This window comes from Equus caballus, chromosome 18, assembly GCF_041296265.1.
Source record: "Equus caballus isolate H_3958 breed thoroughbred chromosome 18, TB-T2T, whole genome shotgun sequence".
In the NCBI taxonomy this organism is placed as follows: domain Eukaryota; kingdom Metazoa; phylum Chordata; class Mammalia; order Perissodactyla; family Equidae; genus Equus; species Equus caballus.
This window is the reverse complement of record NC_091701.1, coordinates 19,781,502-19,800,508: the sequence shown is the minus strand read 5'-3', so window position 1 is coordinate 19,800,508 and position 19,007 is coordinate 19,781,502. Positions and strand designations below refer to the sequence as shown.

General features: G+C 35.6%; 1 protein-coding gene across 9 annotated transcripts in view; it reads right to left on the bottom strand.

Annotated features, from left to right (window-relative positions):
* The window catches only part of RAB3GAP1 (RAB3 GTPase activating protein catalytic subunit 1), a 118,997-nt gene that overhangs the window by 61,074 nt on the left and 38,916 nt on the right, over positions 1-19,007 (bottom strand). For 3 of the 9 annotated variants that reach the window (XM_070240758.1, XM_003363239.4, XM_001489470.5), the window contains exons 4-5: positions 15,649-15,781; positions 12,782-12,860 (exon numbers count right to left, since the gene is read on the bottom strand). The exons of 3 other annotated variants lie outside the window; for them this stretch is intronic. In XM_070240758.1, coding sequence (XP_070096859.1) covers positions 12,782-12,860; positions 15,649-15,781 — 212 coding nt within the window. The remainder of the gene's footprint in view (positions 1-12,781; positions 12,861-15,648; positions 15,782-19,007) is intronic. 3 more of the 9 variants (XM_070240761.1, XM_070240759.1, XM_070240760.1) reach the window with 1 other exon arrangement.

Below are 19,007 nucleotides of genomic sequence, written 5' to 3'. Positions count from 1 at the left end.
CAGGACATGATTTCACTCATAGGTGGAAGATAAAAAAAACACATAGATAAAGAGAACAGATTAGTGGTTACCAGCGGGGAAGTGGTTGGGAGGTGGGCGAAAGGGGTAAAGGGGCACTTATATATACTGATGGATAAAAATTAGACTACTGGGGACAAGCACAATGCAGTCTATACAGAAACTGATAGATAATAATGTACACCTGAAATTTCACAATGTTATAAACCATTATGACCTCCATAAAATAATTTTTAAAAAAACTTTAAACATAAAACAACCAGCAATTCCACATCTGGGTATATATTCAAAAGAATTAAAACTCAAGAGATATTTGAACATCCATGTTCATGGCAGCACTATCCACAATAGCCAAAAGGTGGAAACATCCGAATGTCTATCAACAGATGAATGGATAACAAAATGCGGTATAAACATACAATGAAATATTATTCTGCCTTAGAAAAGAAATTCTGATACATGCTACAGCATAGATGAACCTTGATGACATTATGCTAAATGAAATAAGCCAGGCACAAAAGTATAAATATTGTATGATTCCACTTATATGAGATACGCAGAAGAATCAAACTCAGAGAGACAGAAAGTAGAACGGTGGTTGCCAGGCCTGGGGTAGGAGGGAATGAGGAGTTAATTGTTTAATGGGTACAGTTTCAATATGGGACGATGAAAAAGTTCTAGGGATGGACAATGGTGAAGGCTGTATAAAAATGTGAATGTACTTAACGCTACCGAACTCCACACTTAAAAATGGTTAAAACGATAAATTTTGTTACATGTGTTTTATCACCATAAAAAAAATTTAACCTAATAAATGAGCAAAACTAATGCATATTTTAAAGAATAAGAAATATAAATGGCTAATAATTCTATAAAAGATGCTCAATCTCAGGAGCCAGCCCATGGTATAATAGTTAAGTTTGGTGCTCTGCTTCAGCAGCCTGGGTTCATGGGTTCAGATCCCAGGCACGGACCTACACCATTTTTCAGTCATCCTGAGGCAGTGACCCACCAACAAAATGGAGGAAGACTGACACAGATGTTAGCTCAGGGTGAATCTTCCTCAGCAAAAAAGAAGAAAAAGGGGGCGGGGGAAGGGGGAGAGGGAAGAGGAAGAAGAAGAAGTTCAATTTCACTAGTGATTAGGAAAATAAAAATTAGAACAAGATATCACTGTTAACCTATTAAATTGGCAAAAAATATAAAATGCTGATAAGATGCAGTGTTGGCCAGAGTTCAGGATATGCCACAGGTGGTGGTATAAACTTTAAAAACATTTTTAGAAGGCAAAAAGACAGAATATCAATAGTTAAAATTTTCAGACTTTGAACATATCTCTTTGTATCCATGCTACAAAAACATTCACATAAATGCACAAAGGTATATGCACAATGATGTTAATTATAATAGTTTGTGAAAAACCAGAAACAACCTAAATAGCCTTCAATAGAGTAATGGGGTAAATAATTACAGTATCCTCCCATACTATGGAATACTTAGTCATTAAAAAAAGTATATATATATTTGAATTTACTGACATAAAGCCTATCATGAAATGCTGAGAAAAATGAATATATATCAGAACAATATGTATAGTAAAATCTCATTTATGAAAAAAATTCCCAAATCAAAAACACAAAAATATATATACATATAACTCACATGCTCATAAAAAATATCTAGATGGAAATATGCCATATTTCCCATGATTTCTTGCTTGGTTGTCCAAAATCAAGAAGTGTGAGATGTTTTGGTCTCCTTTTTTGTGTGTGTGTGGAAATGGGAGGGAAGACAGGGAAGGAAAGAACGGGAAAGGTGAATGGAGAGCGTGCTCTAAGACAATGAGTTTCATTAGTAAATGTTTATATTTTCTTCGATTTCTAGTCTAGCAGTCTAAATTTATCCGGAGCTCAAATGTATCAACACAAATAAAAACCCCACTATAGCAATTCTTAATAACAGAACTGTTTTATCTGATTACAAATGTATACTAAATACTAAATTTAAATATAAATGTGCCTTAATATCACAACTTCCAACTGAGAACAGTAGCACAATAAAGCCTTCGTTTTTGTATATTTTAAGATGCATTCTTTTTTCTTGCTCCAATAAAGACTGAAAGCAGCAACAAATAATCAATATTTGATATATCTGTTGTTAATCTCACATAGGAAAATCATAAAACCATGCCATCTACTTTGAATGCTACCATTTTACAACTCTTACATGTCTTGCTTTAGAAAGAAATATATGCAGAGCTTCTTCAAACAGTACAAAGAATATATACATAAAATACTGGATCACTGGGGCCAGCCCAGTGGCATGGTGGTTAAGTTCGCATGCTCCGTTTTAGTGGCCCATGGTTCAGAGGTTCGGATCCTGGGTGCAGACCCACACACTGCTCATCAGCCATGCTGTGGCAGCATCCCATATACAAAGTAGAGGAAGACTGGCACAGATGTTAGCTCAGGGACCATCTTCCTCAAGCAAAAAAGAGGAGGACTGGGAACAAATGTTAGCTCAGGGCCAGTCTTCCTCACACATACACAAATACTGGATCACAAAAATGGTGATGATAAACAACGAAAAATCCATTTCTTCAACATATTTAAATACCTAGCATCTACAAAAATACCTGAGAAAACGGACGTGGTTAAACAATTGCTTTTTAAAATTATTTCCTCCCAGTGATTCTTGGATATTGCAATCTGTATCTTTAATTTATAATCTACTTAGGTTAATTCTGGTACAATCTAGCAATTTTACACAGTATAGCTCCATATCCTGCCCTCTTCCTTTGTACAATATTGTCATACATATTACATGTTACATGTACATTATAAAAAATACAGTGCTATAATTACTTCTTAAGCAATCTTATGTTTTTTTTTTAAATTAACAGAATATATGTTTTGTATTTACCAGAGTATTTCCAATGATTCTTGGGTCCCTAAGTAAATGTTTTATTCATCAAATCTGAGAAGTTTTCAGCCATTATTTCTTTAAATTATTTTTCCTGCCTCTTTCTTTTTCTTCATCTGGAACTCCATTTACATGTATGCTTTGGAACACCTGATACTGACCCAGAGATCTCTGAAGTTCTGTTCATTTTTCTTTCTGTTCTTTGGAATAGATAATTTCTATTAATCTTTCAAATCCACCAACTGTTTCTTCTGCCATCTCAGATCTGCTTTTGAGCTCATCTGGTGAAAGTTTATTTCAATTATACTTTTCAACTCTAGGATTTCCATTTGGTTCTTTTTTATGGTTTCTATCTATTGAGATTTCCTATGTGATTGGTTAGTATATTTTTAATTCTTTGAATACAATTCCTTTTAATTTTGAACTTGCTTATAATAACTGCTTTGAAGTTATTGCTAAATCCAACATCTGGGCCCACTAAGAGTCCATTTCTACTGTTTTATTTTGCTTGCATGGGTCACACTTTCCTGTGTGATCTTTTATATCTAGTAATTTGTAGTTGAAAACTACATTTAGATAATATATTGTAGCAAAACCAGATCCTGTTTTAACTTTTCTGAGGGTGGTTAGTTTCTTTTTTGTTAGTTTGTTTGTATTTAGTATCTTGGGCAGACTGAAACTATGCAATCTGTCTCCCACAAGGTGTTCAAGCTACTAACATCTCTATTCAGTCATTTCACTCTTATTTTTCAGCCTGGCTCTCTAGAGGCTACCCCTTGTCTGTATAGCTTAGTGGTAAGACAATAATTTGGGCACAGATTGTGCTCAAACACCTGAACCCATAGGCTTTCATCTTTTGCCGATTCATCTGTGGTATGAGTTGGAGAATGCATTCAAAGTTGCAACTAGCTCTGAAATTTGGTCTCTCTTGCATCTCCTGTGCACATGTGTAGTTTTCCTATCATACAGGTATGTGTACACAGTGTATCCAGCTCTTCTGTGGCTCTCATAGAGGATATTCCTGTTAAATTTCTGACTAATCCACCATTTGCCTTGAACTAGGACTGCAACTTTGGCCTAGAGAAAGGTACAGGTTTTCCCCACTTGTTCTCAATCAAGTCTGCTACTTTTAATTGGCAAAGCCACACGTTTTTGCCATCCATCCAGAATCAAGTCTGCCCATTTGCCAACAGAGCTGGTGGTTTCCATGGCCAGCCGAGACTGGAAAACTACATTTCTCATCAGCATAGACTGGGGAGAAAAGGGACGGTAATACAAACAGCCACAGGCAAAATGGCCAGCGGCTCCCTCTATTCTTACTGAAACTCTAGTAGTTTTTCAAGAATAAATCCTTCTCAATTTGTTGTCTGCCTTTGAACAATCTCCAGTGCCCTGAAATGACTGTTTTCACATTTTTTTCCAGTTTCACACCATTTTTTTTTCCAGAGGGGAATTGCCAACTACTTCATGTTGCCATTACCATAAGTCCTCTGAACATTTGCTTTTCAAAGAAGAACATTTTACAGGTCCTTAGGGCTATAATACCATTCTCTTAAAACTATCAGGCCCTTTTACACTTATCTCTGTCTATCACCAGCAAAAAAATACATTAAATATTTTTTTTAAAGCCATAATTATTCAACTGCGCAGTTCACAAGATTGTTTGTGAACTGTTTCTTATGCCGTTGCTGTTATTCCTTTGTGATGACCACTAAAGTATGACTGAAGCTGAAAGGACCAAAGAATAGGCTAGACAAAGGCAAACCACGGAGACAAAAATCTGTCCTCAGTTAAACCCAGCTGTACTTTCAGTGTATTTTTCCAATTTCAGTAAAGCCTCCACAAGCACGCAGCTTTTATGTTCTCATTTTCTGTATTATTTTCATATTGCTGCTGTAACAAATCACCACAAACTTGGTGACTTAAAACAACACAAATTTATTCTCTTATAGTTCTATAGGTCAGAAATCTGACACAAGTCTCACCAGGCTAAAATCAACTTGTCAGCAAGGCTAAGGCTGTGTTCTTTTTGGAGGCGCTAAGGAAGAATCCATTCCTTGCTTTTCCCAGTTTCTAGAGGCTACCCTCATTCCTTGGTTCGTGGCCACCTTCTTCCATCTTGAAAGCCAGCAACAGGGGGCCAAGTTCTTCTTACATCACATCGCTCTGACAGTGACTCTCTTCTGCCTCTGTCTTCCACTTTTAAGAACTCTTGTGATTACATTGGGTCCACCCAGATAATCCAGGATAAATCTCCCTATATTAAAGTCAGTTGATTAGAAACCCTAATTCCATCTGCTCCCTTGATTCCTTCTTGCTACAATAACCTATATTCACAGGTTTTTAGGATGTGGATATCTTTAGGAGGTAGAGATGCTCATTATCCTGCCTACCAAACCTTCTTTTAAAACCTCTGCTCAGGAAGGATCTCATGAATTTACACGTGGGCATAAATGTCTGCTAAAGCTAACGTCTGTGTCATTTCCAGGGCTATTTATTTTATGATAAGGAATAACAATCAAGGGAATAAATATCTAATGATGGTTTCAGGAACCAGTCATTAGAAGGTATTAAAGAACAGATATATAAAGAGGTAGAGAGACGCATCCAACAAATCACAACATTAAGATCAATTATCTTGCCTAGAGCATAAAAACTGATCATGCTCATATACCTTTTAAAGACCAGTTTCATAAAATACTCTTTAAAAAGTTAAACTGAACCTACAAGATATCAAAACAGATATAGATGAACTATCAAAATTGAGCATTTGACATGAATGTGAAAATTCTATTTTCTAAAGCTTGATTTGAAAATAAGTTAATCATGTATTAATTTTATCTCATTCTGATAGGGTCAACCTATACTAGTTGTATATGTATAGTATAAACGGACATCTTGCATAATAGTTTTCAATGCCATTGCTTCAGTATTAACTTTAATTTAAAAAAAGGAAATATTTATAGGTGAAAATTTCTTTGTATGTTATTCTTCAGCAGCTAAGAAGCATGGCAAGTAATTCATATCCTTGAAAACTGCAAAAAGTTTAATTTTTAACAATTACAATTTTAAAAAATCTATTAAAAAAATGAAGTATGAGAACATTATGAAATCTTCTTAAGATGCCCAGTTCACATTAGGCCTAAGATACACAGATAGCTTCTCATCTTTTGCCATTCTCAACCCACTGCTGCTATACTCCAGGCTTACCCAACTACCTGCAGATTTCAAATTCTTAATCTAAACATCATCACCTTTACAAATGCTCTTCTTCTGCCTTGAATATCTTTTATCTAACTTCACCTGGCTTATTCTCACTTGTCTTTCAGGCTTCAGGTGAGGTATCACCACTTCTGGAAACATTTTCCTGACTTAAACTGTCTGAAAAAGGGGCACCTCCTATGACTTTGGATCAAGCCCTGTAGTGCCCTCTCTGACAGCATTTATCAATAGTGTTACCATTTATTCCCTTATTTGTCCCCCTACTAATCTCAAAGCTTACTGAGGCAGGGATCATATTTTATCCTTGGTATCCCAGTACCTGGCTCAAAGTAAATGTTTAAAAATAATGTTTGCTTAATAAAAGAAAACACATATACCTTTAATACACCTAATTTCCAAATAATTCTCATAAATTTGGTTGTTGGCTTTCTAATCTTTAAGAAAGATTAAATGAAAAAAATGAAAATGATATGGCAGATTGACATGACAGAGTCCTTCTTCCCCCAAAACACATCAAAATACCTGATAAAATACAACAATGTTTTTCAAATGCATAGCTGAATTTGAAGGAATAAAAAGGAGATTCCTGGGTGACAGAAATAAAGAGGAAACTGAAAGGCAGAAGCAAGCATGCAAGGTGACTCTGAAGAAACCCAGAGGATTATAAACTTTGGATACAAACTCTAACAGCTAGGGACTACAGATTGGGATTTTACAGGATAAGCCTTTAGTTGCTAAAAGCCTGTTAGTAGGACTCACAGAGATGTCTGAAAAACTAACGATGCTTTGATAGACTAGACAGACTGAGAAAGAGAGAAGAAAAGTTTGTTTATGTCTGAGAATACCACGTGTTTTAGTTTAGCAGTGATAATGTGAATTACACAACTCTGAGAGTGATACAGTATACCCAGACCAGGGCAGGTGGTCTCTGGCATGTATCCAGACTAGGCTGTGTGCAAGAATACCCCAGCCTCATAATAAATATAAATAAGGTGAGGTCTGGAAACTATGCTTCCAGAAGCATAATATCTCTCAGATATTATCATTCACAACTGTGCCCTTGTTTATGAGGCCCTGGGAGTAGGAAGCTGCATATCTTTTTGCTGATGTCACCAATCTCCCAACAAAGTAACCTAAACACACCAGCTTCTTTCTGTATCCTTTAGATTTATTCAAGCATTGTCTGTGCATGGACTTTCCACCAATTAAATCAATAGCCCCTCAGGAATATGGGTGTACATGAGGCAAAAAGCTGGAACTGAGACTTCTGCTTAAAGCCTGGAACCTAAAAGGGACCACCACCTCAATAAAATGAGAACTCCTGGCCCAGATGGTTTCAATGGCAAATTCTACCAAACACTTAAAGAAGACAACACCAATTTTACACACTCTCCTCCAGAAAATAGAAGAGAACAAAATATTTCCCAACTCACATTATGAGGCCAGCATTTCTCTGATACCCAAAGCATTAGAAAACTACAGACCAATATCCCTTAAGAAAATAGACAATGAAGTCCTCAACAAAATAATACATTTCAAATCCAGCAATACATATACTCACAAATACAAATTACACCACAAAGAAGTAGGGTTTATCTTGGGAATGCAAAGTTAGTTAGATATCCAAAAATCAATGTAATCACCATATTAAAAATCTACAGAAGAAACAAGTGACCATATTAATTTAAGTAGAAAAAGCATTTGACAAAATTCAACATCCACTCATGATAAAAACTCTTAGCAAACTAGGAATAGAAAGGAACTTTCTCGACGTAATAAAAAGCATCTATGAAAAACCTATAGCTGACATCATACTTAATGGTAAAAGACTAAAATGCTTTCCCTCTGAGATCAATAACAAGGCAAAGATGTCCACTTTCACTACTCCTATTTTTTTTTTTAAAGATTGGCACCTGCGCTAACATCTGCTGCCAATCTTTTTTCTTCTTCTTCTTTTTCCCAAAGCCCCCCTCCCCCCCCCAGGTACATAGTTGTATATTCTAGTTGAGTGCCTCTGGTTGTGCTATATGGGACACTGCCTCAACATGACCTGATGAGCAGTGCCATGTCCGCGCCCAGGATCCGAACCGGTGAAACCCTGGGCCAGCAAAGCGGAGCGTGCAAATTTAACCAGTTGTCCATGGGGTCGGCCCCCACCACTCCTACTCAATATTTTACTGGAAGCCCTAGCCAGTTTCAAAAGGAAAGAAAAAAAAGACACAGAGATTGGAAATGAAGAAATAAAACTATCCCTATTCACAGACAACATGATTGTTTACATATAAAACTCAAATGACACTACAAAACCCTCCTAGAAAGTAATAATTGATTTAGTAAGGTTACGGGATATAAGGTCAATGCACAAAAATCAGTCACATTCCTACACACTAGCAACAAAGATCTGGAAATGAAAATTTTAAAAATACTAAACTACAATAAAAAAAGCAATAATTAGATATAAATCTACCAAAACATACACAGGATCTGCATGCTGAAAACTACAAGACACTAATGAAAGAAATCAAAGAAGACCTAAATAAGTGGAGAGACCAACCATGATGATGAAATGGAAGACTCAACATAGTAAAGATACCAGTCCTCCTCCAAACTGATCTAGAGATTTAAGGCAATCAAATTTCAGCAGGACTTTTGGCAGATCTAGACAAGCCAGTTCTAAAATGTAAATAGAAAAGCAAAGGAGCCAGAATAACCAAAACAACTTTTGAAAGGAAGAATAAAGTTGGAGAAATCACACTACCTAATTTAAAGACGACTTACAAAGCTAGAGTAACTAAGAGCATCCAGACATATACTCACACAAATGATGATTTTTAACAAAGTCGCAAAAGTAAAGCAATGGAGAAAGGGAACTCTTATAACAAAAGGTGTTAGAACTCAACATCCGTATGCAAAAGCAGAACCCTGACCTAAACTTCTGTCTTACACAAAAATTAACTTAAATGAATAATAGCTCTAAATATAAAATGTAAAATTTTTAGAATAAAACACAACATCACTAGTGATCAAATAACACTGATAATGATCTTCTGATATGACTTGATGAAAAAGGCACTTCACCTCTATGGCATTCTTCCCAAAAGCCCATAATCCAAGTATAATCATAAGAAAACCAGAGACAAACCCAAATTGAGGGAGATTCTATGAAATACCTGACTAGTACTCCTCAAAACTTTCAAGGTGATGAAAAATAAGAAAAGACTGAGAAACTTTCACACATCGGTGACTATGGAAACTAAGAAGACATGGGCTATCCTAGCTGGGATCCAGGAATAGAAAATGGATATTAGTGGAAAAACTAGTTAAATAAAGTTTAGCTAATACTAATGTACCAATGTTAGTTTCTCAGTTTTGACACAGGTACCATGGTAACCTAAGCTGTTCACAATAGGGGAAGCTGGGTGAAGAGTCTAACAGGACAGTCTGTACTATCTTTGCAACTTTTCCTGTAAATCTAAAATAAACCAAAAATTTTTTTAGTTTTTCTGTAAATATAAAATAAATCAAAAAAATTTTTAAGTTTATTTTAAAAAATAGGAGAAAGCTCCATGACCTGCTGGTACAAAGAGTTCCTAGACACGGCAACAAAAACATGATTCATAAAGTAAAAAATTGATGAAATGGGATTGATCAAATTTAAAAACTTTTATTCTAGAAAAGGAAATGCTAAGAGAATGAAAAGATAAGCTACTGTCTGGGAGAAAATATGTGTATTCAGAATATACAAAGAACTCTCAAAACTCAACAGTAAGAAAACAAACAACTCAATTAAAAAGTGGGCAAAAGACTTAAACAGTCTATCAGAGTATATACATGGCAAATAAACACATGAAAGATGTTCAAAATTCAAATTAAAACTACGATGAGAGGGGCCAGCCCAGTGGTGTAGTGGTTAAGTTCACATGTTCCACTTTGACAGCCCACGGTTTGCTATTGTGGATCCCAGGTGTGGACCTGCACACCACTCATCCAGCCATGCCGTGGCAGCAACCCACATCCTCTCCAAAATAGCAGAAGATTGGCACAGATGTTAGTTCAGTGACAATCTTCCTCACTAAAAAAACAAATCAAAAAAACCAAACCAGGATGAGAAACACAATACACCTATTAGAATGGCTACTATAAAAATACTGACACCAAGTGCTGGGGAGCATGTAGAGCACTGGAAGTCTCCTACAGTGCTGGTGGGAATGCAAAATGGTAGTCACTCTGGAAATCAGTTTAGCCATTTCTCATAAAATTAAATATACAGTTACTATATGACTTAGCAATCTCACCCTAGATATTTACCCTAGATATTTCAGTGAACTAAAAATGTATTTTCACACAAAAACTCTACACAAATATTTATAGCAGCTTTATTCAAATGCCTAAACCTAGAAACAATCCTAATATCCTTTAATAGGTGAATGAGTAAACAAACTGTGGTATATCCTTACAACAGAATACTACTTAGCAATAAAAAGTAACTAACTGTTGATAAAGAATTACTTCAACAGAACTCAAAAGCATTATGTTGAGTGAAATAAGCCAGTCTCAATGGTTACCATATGATTCCATCTCTATGACATTCTTTTTTTTTAATTGGGGTAACATTGGTTCATAACATTATATAAATTTCAGGTGTACATCATCTTTCGACTTCTGTGTAAACTATATCAAGTTCACCACCCAGACTAATTAGCATCTACCACCATACACAGTGCCTTTTTACTTCTTTCGCCCTTACCCCTCAGTAACCACCAATCTAATTTATATGTGTGTGTTTGTTGTTGTTTTCATCTTCCACATATTAGAGAAGTCATGTTTCTCCATTTTGCTAAGCGAAATTAAGTCATCCATGTTGTTGCAACATCTTTTTTTGTTGTTCATCTTTTTTTTAATGGCTGAGTAGTATTCCATTGTATATATAGACCACATCTTCTTTATCCATTCATCCATTGTTGGGCACACTTAGGTTGTTGCCAAGTCTTGGTTATTGTAAATTATGCTGCAATGAACACAGGGGTTGCAAATATTTTTTTGAATTAGTGTTTTCATGTTCTTTGGATAAATACCCAGAAATGGAACAGCTGGATCATATGATAGTTCTAGTCCTAATTTTTTGAGCAATCTCCATACTGTTTTCCATAGTGGCTGAACCAGTTTACATTCCCACCAGCAGTGTATAAGGGTTCCTTTTTCTCCACAACCTTTCCAACATTTATTTGGGTTTTTTTTGAGGAAGATTAGCCCTGAGCTAACATTTGCTGCCAATCCTCCTCTTTTTTCTGAGGAAGACTGGCCCTGAGCCAACATCTGTGCACATCTTCCTCTACTTTACATACGGGACGCCTGCCACAGCATGGCTTGCCAAGTGGTGCCATGTCTGTACCCAGGATCTGAACCGGCAAACCCTGGGCCGCCGAAGCAGAAGGTGCGAACTTAACCGCTGCGCCATCAGGCCGGCCCCTCTTGTCTTTTTAATAATAGCCATTCTGACGGGCGTGAGGTGATATCTCACTGTAGGGATTTCCCTAATAGTAAGTGATGTTGAACATCTTTTCATGTGCCTGTGGGCCGTCTGTATCTTCTTTGGAAAAATGTCTGTTCAGATCCTTTCCCCATTTTTTAATTAGGTTGTTTGTCTTTTGTTTATGACTTTTTTGTGTGTGAGGAAGACTGTCCCTGAGCTAACATCTGTGCCCATCTTCCTCTACTTTATATGTGGGATGCCTGCCACAGCATGGCTTGATAAGTGGTGTGTAGGTGTGTGCCTGGGATCCAAACCGGTGAACCCCGGGCTGCTGAAGTGGAACGTGCGAACTTAACTGCTACATCACAGGGTGGGCCCCATAATCTTTTAAATGTGATGTGGCTCTTATATTAATGTATCACATATATAATATAAACATAAGTGAGTTTTGAGGTTATCACATAACTAAGATCAACATTTTATTTCAATTCAATTTCCAACAACACGTACTAAGTTTTCTATGATTTTTAAGTGTTCTATGCTGGTCATCAGAACGATAGTTAGGCACTACCCTAGATTATGACACATACTTGCAGAAAAGAGTTAACAGAAGGCCTATGACTGCTATCCTTAGAAAGCCCTGCTTGCAAGGCTGACCTATGGATGGCATCTGGGAACCTGGATCTGGGGAGAGTTCTCACTACCACCCTAACTAAACTGTTTGTACAAACAAGGTGGTTTATACTGAACATCTACTTTCTTTCTGGGAGTCTGAAATTTTGTTATATACCAGACAGAAGGTGCCAGCCCCCAACTAAAAACCCTCTGACAGCTGAGCCTCTAACAAGCTTCCCTGGTAGACAATGTATGATGTTGTCACAACTTGTTGCTGAGGGAATTAAGCAGGTCTTGTGTGACTCAACAAGCAAAGGACTCAAACACTTGCACTTCCTCCAAACTTTGCCTCAGACACCTTTTTCCTTTGTTGACTTTGCTTTGCATGCTGTCACTACAATAAATCATAGCAGTAAGTTCGACTATAACTGAGTCCTGTGTGTCCTCTGAGCAAACCATCGAACCTGAGGTCAGTCTTGGGGCCTCCCTGACACACAAACTAAAAATTACCTGACTAAAATGTATACCTACCATCTTACCAGGCAATGTGCTCTTGGAGGAAAGTCATTATTCATACACAGCAAATCTTGCATAGCTTGTGGAATAACATCTATAAAAACATTTGATAATGAAAAAGTTAGCATGTTCATTCTAAGGCAGAATTTTATAATATGATTTATAGAAATCATATTATATAGCATATCTTGCTAGTCCATGTAGCTTTGCAATTGCTTAAAGATTTATATTTAGGGCTAACTGTAAGATTTGTGGGCAGGGGGATGTCTCTCTCTCTCTCTCTCTCAGTAACTTTTCTTCAAAAAAAGCCAGGCTATTAAAAAAAAAAAATCATTCCCATGTTTATAATATTTTCCTTTCTTCTACGTCATGACTCAAACAATTCCTCATTCTTATCAGAAAGCCTTGTTTTATTTGTTCTTCTTGGCCTGTGCCCTTGTCTCTATTTCAAAATTCTACTTAGAAGTCTGTCAACTCTGCAACACCTTCCATGGCTAGCCTTTGCTCGTCCCTGGCCATCTTAAATGTTCTTGTAAAACCACTAACCAGCTTCCCACTTATAACTCATATATCTTTAAGCACTTGCATTCATATCCATAATAAGATACTAACATCAATGATGACCATTCATAAATGCATGATAAATTTAAAGCATGAAGAATAATACTTGTTTATAAATATACTTCCTTCTGCTGTATAGCTATAATTGCTTAGCAGATTTGTATTTGGTTAATTTGCAAAAGAATAAATAGGACACTAATGACTTGATGCTCTACTTAACTAAAACATTAAGCAACTCCAATGAAACAAAAGATCAGTGCTCAAATCTTCTGACCTCTCACAATGATTTTAAATGTGTATCTCTAAATCAAGTGAGCTGATGGTTTGCTTGTATCTTGTAACTTCTACCATTACCTTCAGCTTCAATCACAACCAAATTAAAACTGCACAATATATACACACACAGAAGAAAACGCCTTAACTATCTTAAATCCATTCATCTTCTCTCATACCACAGTCCCTATCACCTGTTCATTCCAGAAACACTGATTCTAAGCCTCCTTATTACAACAGCTTTTCCTTTATGTATGATCTTTCTTCACATTAACAGCACTTAATATTTCTCTACCTTGAACAGTCTCCTTTATTAATCATCAGAATGTTGGACCCAGAAACCTTTGGGCCGTTATCAGACTTCCCAACAGCTGCATATATTTCACTCTTCCCCTTACTCCTAAAGTACACATATTCATATTCCAGTATCTTATTTTGCTGTTTAATTGTCTTACCTATGTGTATACATGGTCAATAGTATCTGTCCTAGTTTATGAAATCTGAATGTAGATGCTACCTAATTGTTTTGCTTGCAAGAAGAATATATATAATAGAAAAAGTAATATAATTTTATTCCTATACAAGAAAAGGCACAAATATTTCAGGCCTACACTTACAAATAGTAATGTTTTGACCAGAAAAACTTTTTAAAAATTTTTTTATTGAAGTATAACTGACATATAACATTATATTACATATAACATATATATCAGGTGTACGACATAATGATTTGATAATAATATACACTGTGAAATGATCACCACAAAAGTGTAGTTAACATCTAATATCATATGGCTACAGAAAAATTTTTTTTCCTGTGAGGAGAACTTGTAAGATGTACTCTCTTAGTAACTTTCAAATACGCAATACAGTATTATCAACTATTAAGTCACCATGCTGTACATTACGTCCACATGACTTATTTATAACTGGAAGCTTCTACCTTCTGACCCCCTTCACCCATTTTCCCACCCCTCCCCTTCCCCCCTCCCCCAGCAACCACCAATCTTCTCTGTGTCTACAAGCTTGGTTGTTTTGTTTGTTTTAGATGTCACATATAATTGAGATCATACAGTATTTGTCTTTCTTTGTCTGACTTACTTCACTTAGCATAATGCCCTCAAGTGACCAGAAAACCTTTAACACACATTCTGCATATTTATTTTCTTAGTAACAAAGAAGGGTATTTGACCAACAGCTTCAAAATTCATTATTTGGTCAATACCTTTGCTCACTCACTGTTATACACTAGTACACCTCAGGACAAAGATTTTGGATGATTTGACTTATAAACAACCATAAGCATCATTTACAGAGATTTTGGATGATGTGACCTATTAACAACTGTAAGCACCATTTACTAAGGAGTACCACGGGCCAGGTACTAAGACAGGTGCTCATGTACAGTATCTCATTAAATCTTCCCATTAACACTCCGGGTACTACTTCACTTTACAAAGGAGATAATTCAGGTTTAGAAAGGTCAAGTAATTAGTAATCAGAAAAACCAGAATTTTAATCCACTTTATATGTCTCCAAAGTATGGGGTATATCCAAAACACTACGGTGACTAATCAATAAATAACATTTTTTTTAATCCTTCAAAACCCAACTTAGTTGCTTAATTTTCCATAACACCATCTTGGATCTCTCCCAATTAAAAGTATCTTTTCTCCTCTGAATTCCAGTAGAATTGCATGCTTTGGGATGGCACTTATTCCCTGCTGTCTCCAATTACTATTACTTACTTACAGATTTTAACTCTCCTACTCTAGTAGGAAAAGAAATGTACATTTCTTTCAAGTTTGGGTTCAATTGAGCTTAGGAGAGCACCCAGCACACTAGGCACTCAATATTTGCTGATTTAATTAATTCTAAGATGAATGATTCTTCCTCTGAAAAGATCATACTCCAGATGGGGTGAAACAACTTTGCATATGTAAAACATCTCCAGAGGACACTACTTAATTAAGGAAACTAAATCCATAATTCAAAATTATAATCAGTCATACAAGTCAAGAGTTTAAAAACACATAGTAAAAACTTACCTTCTAATACTTCATCCTTTCCTTCTTTATCAGTGGATTCTTGTACAAGATAATGGTGAGTGACTGAGAACTTGAAATCAGCAAAGGAAATTTCATCTGATTTCTCTTCCCACGTGCCAGAAGTAAATACACCCTGTATTTAACAATAAAATGGAAAAACACCCACCTTAAAGTATTCAACAGTTACCATTATATGTTTATTAATCACAGAAATCTTTTTCCTCTTTTCCTGCCCATTAATCTAAAAGTCTCATCCTATAGCCATTCTCCACATAATGAAAGAAAAAGGAAAAATACATAAGTGAATAAAACCAAGAGGAAGTTATTTTATAAATGATTTGTCACATTGTTCCTTTAGAAAAGAAAATTCCCCTAGAATATTAACTATCAAGTGACTTAAAAAATTATAATTTTTGTGACGAGTCTCTGTAGAAAATAATGAATATACAGTAAATCCCATGCCTCTTCACATGCAAAAGACAAAAACAAAAAAATCCTTTCTACTAAGCAGAATCTCTATAACTAACTTTTAACTGAAAATGATTAAATGTTATAAATTTTAAAAAATACATGGCAATGAAATATACTTTTATTTAAAAAATCTCAAATGTAATATCATGATGTGGCACACAGCATTACTGGATATCAGAAATTGTTTCATAAAAAAGCAATTTGTAGGATCAATTTAAGCAACATGACATCTGTAGCACTTATTTGCTTATCAGGTTTTTGCAAGCTTCTTTATCAAGCTTTGGCATTCAAATATTTTCATTCAAGCTGCAACTTCTTGATTGGAAATCTTTTTTTTGGTGAGGAAGATTGGCCCTGAGCTAAAATCTGTTGCCAATCTTCCTCTTTTTGCTTGAAGAAGATTGTGTCTGAGCTAACATCCATGCCAATCTTCCTCTACTTTGTGTGTGGGATGCTGCCACAGCACGGCTTGGTGAGCGGTTTGTAGGTTCATACCCAGGATCCCAACCTGCAAACCCCAGGCCACCAAAGCGGAGCTCACAAACCCAACCACTACGTCACCAGGCTGGCCCCTGGAAAACATTTTAATTAAAAGTTCCAAAGAGCATCTTTACCTGTACAACAAAACCACAAAAAAGGATTTTGCCCACGGGGCCTCTAATCTCCCACAGCTATCCTTTCCACTGGAGAGGTATATATCATTACAACATAGCATCATTATGAGGCAAGAAACACCAACCCAGCAACGCGCCAGGCACAGATAATCTCAAACTATACAGAAAATATGTAAGCAATGATTCTGTGAGTTACTGAGGTTCTAAAACGTGTTTTTCATGACCATACCTAACATGTAATACCCAAATGTTTTACCCTTGTTCTTGGCAAGGTATTTACAATTCTGAATTGAGTTAAATCATATTTTAAACGTCCTAAGGATATCCTATTATGTAAATACATCAAATAGCAATCTTTTTATTAGGAGACTAATCACCAGGTATGATACATATCCGAAACTATGATTTTTTTATATGTTGGGTTTCTTTAAAGTGAGGTTAACCTGTGTTAAATTAAAACATACATGGCCCATATCAAAAGTTTCTAATTGTGATAATATAATGATACATATAAGAGCTCAGTTTGCTAGGAGAAATGCCCACTATACAGCAGCTAAGGCTAAAACTAAGGAAGGAGGAAAAGTCCAGAAAAAGAGAGAAGTCCCCTTTTTTCAAGCTTGCAGAAAAGCTGAAATAATCTTTTTAAATAATATAAAGAAACCATTATCTCACCCTAATCCTGGATTCTGGGCACCAGTGTCAACCTTACCAACAGTATCTCAAGAAAGATCTGGTTGTATTCAATAAAGAGGTATCCAGATTCTGTCTCCAAAATACCCTTTTAAGATAATTCAGCTCAACTGAAAAACAACACTCTAAGCTCCTTCTTTCAATTTCATTGTGATATAGTCATTTGACACCAAATTCCAGTATGATGTACATTTATGATTAGAACCAGAAACGACAACTCTAGTTCAAAATTAACCTAATGATTCATCAAAAATAACTTCTGAGGGACCCGGACAATAAAAAGAAATAAACATATAGACTGGAAAGAAATAAAACTGCCTGCATTCATAGATGACTTGAGTATATATATAGAATATCCAAAGGAATCTACAAACTACTAAAACTAACTGATGAGTTTATGAAGTTGTGGAATTCAAGGTCAACATACAAAAACCATCTGTATTTTTATATACTAGCAGCAAATACTTTGAAAATAAAATTTTTAAAAAATACCACTCTTACAACATCAAAAATAAATCAAACATATAGGAATAAACTCAATGAAAGATGAACAAGAACTCTTCCTAAAAATACTTCAAAACATTGCTGAAAGATATTAAAGACCTAAATAGAGATATACCATGTACATGAATTGGAAGACACAAGACCGTAAAGATTCAATTCTCCCACAGACTGATCTACAAATTCAACACAATCCTAATCAAAATCGCAGGAGGTACTTCATAGAAACTGATGAGCTGATTCTAAAACCAATATGAAAATCCAAAGGACCTGGAATAGCTAAAATAATTTTGATGAAAAATACACTACCTAATTTTAAGATTTACTTTGCTAAAGTAATTAAGACAGTATAGTGTTGGCATAAAGACAAATAGATCCATAATAGTCCAGAAATACATTCACACTTATACTTCATTTTACAACAGAGGAGCCACTGCAATGGAAAAGATGGTCTTTCAACAAATGGTCCTGGAATACTAAGACAGTCACATGGAAGAAAACATTGGAGGATATCTTCACAAGCTTGAGATAGGCAAAGATTCCTTTGAGAGGACACAAAAGGCACTAACAGTAAAATTAAAAATTGAGAAAATGAACTTCATTAAAATAAACATGCTTATCAAAAGACAGTTAAGAAAATAATTAGGGAAGCCATAGGCTGGAGGAAAGACTCAAAATACATACAGTAGATCCCCTTATCTGCAGGTGATACATTCCGAGACCCTCAGTGGATGCCTGAAACCATGGACGGTAATGAACCCTATAAATACTGTGTTATTTGCTATCCGTACATACCTATGATAAAGTTTAATTTATAAATTAGGCAGAGTAACAGACTAACAAGAATAATAAAATAGAATAATTATAACATACCTATGATAAAGTTTAATTTATAAATTAGGCAGAGTAACAGACTAACAAGAATAATAAAATAGAATAATTATAACATACCATATTAAAAATTCTATGAATCTGGTCTCTTTCTCTCAAAATACCTTTTTTACTGTACCCACCATTCTTTGCGTGATGTGAGATGATACAACACCTACGTGATGTGATGAAGTGAGATGAGTGATGTAGGTA